At 38.1% G+C, this 6,216-nt stretch overlaps 1 protein-coding gene across 1 annotated transcript; it reads right to left on the bottom strand.

Moving 5' to 3' along the window:
- Positions 1–640: 640 nt before the first annotated feature.
- Positions 641–2,600, bottom strand: nkx2.2a (NK2 homeobox 2a). Its single transcript, XM_081394082.1, has 2 exons — positions 2,227–2,600; positions 641–1,561 (listed from the first exon to the last, which is right to left on the bottom strand). The coding sequence occupies exons 1-2, from the start codon at positions 2,492–2,494 to the stop codon at positions 1,011–1,013; spliced, it is 819 nt and encodes a 272-aa protein (XP_081250208.1). The 5' UTR covers positions 2,495–2,600; the 3' UTR covers positions 641–1,010.
- Positions 2,601–6,216: the final 3,616 nt, after the last annotated feature.

Genomic DNA, 6,216 nt, shown 5'->3' with positions numbered 1-6,216 from the left:
CGCGTGTTTTCTCTCTTAAATGTGCCGATTTAACACCCGAAATGTCAGCCGCGGGGCCTGAAAAGGAAGAGAGCGTTTGAATGAAAAGCTGCTTAGCTGAAGAAGCCCTCTTATATTAAGTGAGTGGATTTTTACCCCCATTTCACAAGTGACTTTAGCCTTCTTATTGCTGAAGTGTTCGTACAGATAAATTCGGAAAACTGAAGCCAATTGTGTTGCTGATGAAGTGACAATGAGAGCGACAAGGTGTCCAAAGCAAAGTTTGTGCAAATATAAAGGCTTTATAAATTAACATAATTATATTACTTGTATTTATTCGTTCTGTTAGCTTATAATAAAGTATTTATGTTAATGGAAAATAGCGAAGAAACGACTCATATTTTGCAAATGAGGCCGAAATCATTGAGACCAAACGCAAAGCATTTCGGAATTTCTGAACCACATCATTTTTATTAAAAGTCTTAATAAAAAGAATTGTAGACCTCCCTCGTCAGCGCGCGTTCTTTCTGAAATTAACATGAGAGGTGTTTATCGACAACTGAGGTTCCCTAAATATCGGATATATTTAGGCTAAACGGTCAAACATAATATTGCAAACAATTATCACAAAATATTTACATAGAAAACAAACCAATGAAATAAGCTAAAGATTGCCAATGTTTATTCATGGCCATAAATATATTCGGTCCATTGTAAAAGAAAGAAATAAAATTTTCTATAATCATAAAGTGGTTTTTGCACGTGCTTATAACACGAAGGACAAAAGGAAAACATTTCTACAACACACAAACATACTTTACAAAATTTCACAAGAGCTTTAACATTCTTAAATTTGGGGAGAGGCTTGACCCGGTTTTCTTAACGAAAACATGTAAACATGGCGCACACACGTCAATCCCCAAAATAAATTGGTGAGAAAGGGTCAAGCTGCAAAGTCTTGTATTTTTGTTTGGAAAGCTCCTTACCACGGTCTTTAAAATGCAGCCCTGCATTTGCAAGTCAATGTTTGTTCACCAAGTCCACTGTTGCGTTTGCACCAAGTGATGTGCTGGGAACTGTGGTGTGGTGGCGGCGCTGTAATGCGCGTTATATTGCATGTGCTGGAGAGACTGGGCGCTATATGCGGAGAACGGAATTCCAGCCTGAAAAGTAGCTGCCAAGTCCTGAGCTTTTAGCGTATGGCAGGGTTTGCCATCTCTGACTAACACAGGCACGGCCACCCGCCTAGGAGAAGGGAGATGGGTCACTTCCATACCTTTCTCCGCCCGGGCTCTCTTCATTTTGTATCGATGGTTCTGGAACCAGATTTTCACTTGGGTTGGAGTCAGGCGGATCAAACTGGCGAGATGCTCCCTCTCCGGGGCTGACAGATATCTCTGTTGCCTAAACCGGCGCTCGAGTTCGTAAGTTTGTGCCTTGGAAAAGAGCACCCTCCTTTTGCGCTTCTTACCAGAGTCGCTGCCGTTGCTCGAAGTTTCCTTATCGTTGTCCGGCGATTCGTCAGCTGAAGGTTCCGGAGATTTTGCAGACGAGTCTTGAGAGTTTGCGGATAGGCCGTGTACTGGTCAAGAAAACGAAAAAAAAAAAAAAAAAAAAAAAAAAAAAACGAGAGAGAGAAAGAAAAAAACAGATTTAATACCACATCAAATAAAAATACATTGCATTGTTAATTGTGTTTGTTGGTGGCATTTCTTATTGTCAAATGTACAAACTAACACATTTCTCGGAGAACATTAAGTTAGGGCAGACGGACTGATAAATACAGCCAGTTCAGCAATCAGATTTATTTTTGTTGGTACAATATGATATTACAGAATTAGCATTAGCCTCAATAAATATTATCATCGGGTATGTGACCCAACCGAACCGATGGCTTTGCCGTAGCCTATATTCAACAGTTTACAAAGAGGAAAATGTAAGCGAAAACTAAGAGTCAATAAATAAACTATTCCAGAAACTATCTAGACAATTTCAACTGCATAAAAAAAAAAAAAAAAAAAAACCTTGCTAATTTAACCGCAGTTATGATCACGATCCAGAAGCACATAGTTACGTCTTTAGAGAAGCGCAACAGTGGACATCTACATCTACAATATCAAACACAGCGGTTTTGTAGAATGATTTAAATCAAATATTTGTAATAGATGACCAGTATAAAAATAGCGCTGATTTAGAATCGAAGAGAGTTTCAACTCATCCGAATTCTTGTGAGGTTGCTTTACTTACATGAGTATTGGATGCTGTCCGTAGTTGCGAGCCATCTGGTATAAGGATTGTCGCTATTATCATAAAATGGATTCTTTAAAGGCAGGTTTGGAACATTCTCTAAAGGACTTTGCACTCGCACTCCAGGCGTTTTAGTCGCCTCAGAAACCTCCGTATCTTCCTCATTCCCGGTGATAGATCCTTCTTCATCGTTAGTATCAGGGAGGTCCAAAATGTCCTTTACAGAAAAGCCCGTCTTTGTGTTGGTCAACGACATGGTCTGGGGCATTTGATGCAGTAAAGTTGCTGCACCAGTTTGGCAATCCTCTGTTTAAAAACACAAAAAACAAGGACGACTTATTGAATATAGGATATCGGTGCCGTTTCAGCGCGAAGTAAACTGAAGTCGACGCATGAGGCTCGGTCGTTAACCGATGCTTGGGGGGAAAAAGTAGCGGAGAAATCAGTTCTGTAAGTCCAGGAAGAATGCCAAAGTGACTGAAGTGGTATATCTAGCTCATGGATATTGCGCTACTGCTGGGTGTTAGGGGGAAATAAGCCATTACCAGACTGATCAGTCCATATAAGGTTGGTCTCAACACATGAACCTGCAGTGAAAAAGCATTAAAAACGAAAAAGGTTGGCCACGTGTGGGCGGGTCTTGGGAGTCAAGTGGATGAAGACAGTGTTTGCCGATGTGAAATTGTGGGTTTTGGGGAGATCCTAGCCTATACCATTGGTGCTTCAGAACATGATGAGTGGTATAACGTGTCAATTAATTACAAAGATGGGGAGGGCCTTTTTTCACCCTATTTACATACAAAGAACCTCCGAGTAGCTTTATACACATCATAGGCCTTCTTGAACTGGAAATGGACAAAACCTATGCATAAAATATTCCAACTGTAGTAACTTATAACGCAGATATGAACGAATCACCTAGTGAAAATGATGTTTGGATCCTAAATTTAGAACGATAATATCTGTTGTTATAAACAAATGTTTATTTTAAAAAAGGGCAACGAAATCGCCTCAAGTGGTAGCCTACAGACTAATTTATGTAGGTCAATATTTTGGTTCGGGATTAAGGAGAAGGGTCGTTCACTGGACATGATTAAGCCATCAAAAAAAAAAAAAAAAAAAAAGGACGAAATGGGAAAAGAACATTTAATTATCTTCTTTTTTTCTTCTTCTTCTTTTTTTTTTTTTTGTGGATGATGATTATTAGTTTCTTATTAATATTCCAGAATTTATGGCGTTATAATTTTTCATAATTTGTAAAATAATTTATAGCGTATGTTTACAAGCGAAATATTTCTAGTAACATGTTATCATCGTTTTCCAAAGACAACCGAAAGGATTATGAGGATAAACAAAACTGTTTATACTGTTCACATAAACGACATTTTACTTTTAAACAAATTTCTGATTTATTTTTCTGTTTTGTATTGCTTCTTTCGGTTGTCCGCAGTATACAAAAAGTGAAGCATTATTGTTGTGTATTTTGCCTCTCCTTTTCAACCCTCTGTCCTATCTTTTCTTTTTTGCCTCTTTGCCTCCTATCTAGTATGTGATGTGGGTGACAATGTTGCACGTTTCTAGCCAGTCCTCTGCTCATCCTGGGTGGTCGAACCCGGGCAAACACAAATACAAACCGATTGCTAAGCTGCAGACAATAGGGGAAATGTAGACAAATGTCCGGCTCCTGTTGGAAGCCTTTGTCCGGCCGTAGTTTTTGCATTTATTTAAGGGCCAAAATAATAGATGATTGACGCCCCTGTACAATACGTTCTAACTGTTTGGAATAAATCTGAGGTTGTTCCTAGTTGTCATGGCATTCACTGCTTTCAATGGACTATCTCTTCATTCATTTCTGTACCCCTTCACAATATCAAGGAAAGTCCTTCATCTCTCTCTCTCTCTCTCTCTCTCTCTCTCTCTCTCTCTCTCTCTCTCTCTCTCTCTCTCTCTCTCTCTCTCTCTCTCTCACACACACACACACACACACACACATAAGCGCGCAAAAGCAAGCACATTCTACGCGCAATTTCTCTTTTGCACGCGCGCATGCAAGCATATTGCCTACACTGACTGGAAGATTGGTGATAAGTAGGGTACAAATTAGATACAATTATTTATTTATGTGATCCATTTCATTTTGTATTATGTGTTGAAATTATAGATTATTGCTGTTTATGTTTTAACACTGTAAGTCACTAATAGCTGCTGTTAAAATGTTTTTTTTTTTTTGCTAGAATATCAGTTAGACTAAAATATAGTGAAAAACAAGATTTATTTACAATATCAGCAATTGCATCGAAGAATTGTTCATAAAAAAAAAAAAAAAAAAAAAAAACACGAATATACAAACATATTTGTCATCTTATGATCTTTTTTATAATCAGTTACCTGATAGGTAAATACTCAACCAGAGTTTCACGTAGAATTAATCATGCAGCGACAGAAAAATCGGACAATGGAAGCATTGAACTGGACGGGCCAGGAGCAAAGTCGAACAGTGAACGCTTTTCGCAAGGTCATTCTCCCAGCCTTCCCTTCCCAGCAGCACAGACAGGTTACTGAACACATCACTGTAACCATGAAATGATAAATGACGAGAGCCTCTCAAATACGCCGAATTACTCTAAACACTATATAAACGGTTACTGTTAGGCTGGTCTCTTTTATCGGCATTGATGCAATTGAGAATTTTATTTCCAGCATGTTATAGGCTGGTGACAGAATTGGTAAACAAGGTACTAATTAATGAGCCAGTCTCTTTTCCCATGTAACCAGAACAACACACTCCGCAATCGATGGCAGGGCTCGTGGTTAGTCTGTGGCCAGTGATTTGGGAATGTGTTTGAACAATTGAACCGAGGAGTTCGGTAAGGAGAAGTAAATGTGCACAAGCTGAGTGGCTATACTTCACTTCAAGAGCCATTTCCTTCTGTTTACCTGTTTACTTTTGCAGGTAGCTCAAACAGACTGTTGGTCTTTACGCGTAGACTGAAAAGAGGAGCGACACTATCTTAGCACTGATTTTAGTTTAGTCTAGTGTAATTCCCGATGAGCATCCGAGTTGACATCCGTCTTTTCTGTCCAAATGTTTCAGTACTTGATGTCCCTTTGTGAGTTGTGAACATTAGTGTCAGATGCTGTCATAAATTTCAGGTAAAAATAGACATATCAACAACAAAACCAATAATAATAATAATACGTTTTCGTATTTTAATCATAAATATTTTTGTTGAGCAAGCAGCGCACAATTTAAATGGTATTATATGTATTATAGACCTATTCGCTTTACAAACAATACAAAAAAGGACAAAACAAGAAAACAAAATCTGCACTAAGCATCACATTATTATTTAAATTATTATTATTAAATCGGATATATATTCATATATATACAGTACATATGATTATCAGGAGTAGCAGCTTATGCATGTTTTGCAAGCTATATGGTGTTAAAAAAAAAAAACATAGACTAATCGATTTGTTGAATTTTCGAGGAAACAACCGACGTTCACTGCAATCTGGCATTGTATTATCATCCTTAAGATTTATTTAGAAATACAATATTTCATAATACGACGATAAACAGATACTAAACATCCTTCCTTTAATTAATTCCTTTTAACAAAAGAGAATGTTAAAATGTCTGAATCTGCCAGTTTATGGAAGCTATTGTTAAGGGGGGGGGGGGGAGAGAGAAAAAAGACCTTTATACGCTTGATTAAAAAGAAAATCCTAATGCTGCCAGAAGGCTAGGAGAGTATAATAACGTTGATCATTTCTTGCTTTAATCGACGAATTTCAGCGTATTCCGATGCCTTGGGCGAGCAGTTAAGCTTTGATAAATGTAACCCTGTTTCCCTCTAGGTGCTCATGATAAATGTATAAACTGACAAGAGCGATTTTCTGCTTTTCCCCTGCGATTAAAAGGCCATAAAAGGGAAATGTTGGTATAAAAATAAGTCTGGTGGTTTGTGCGAGCTGCTGCCCCAA

The sequence above is a fragment of the Scardinius erythrophthalmus genome (genome assembly GCF_964197995.2).
Source record: "Scardinius erythrophthalmus genome assembly, chromosome: 19".
In the NCBI taxonomy this organism is placed as follows: domain Eukaryota; kingdom Metazoa; phylum Chordata; class Actinopteri; order Cypriniformes; family Leuciscidae; genus Scardinius; species Scardinius erythrophthalmus.
This window is presented reverse-complemented; position numbering and strand designations above follow the sequence as displayed.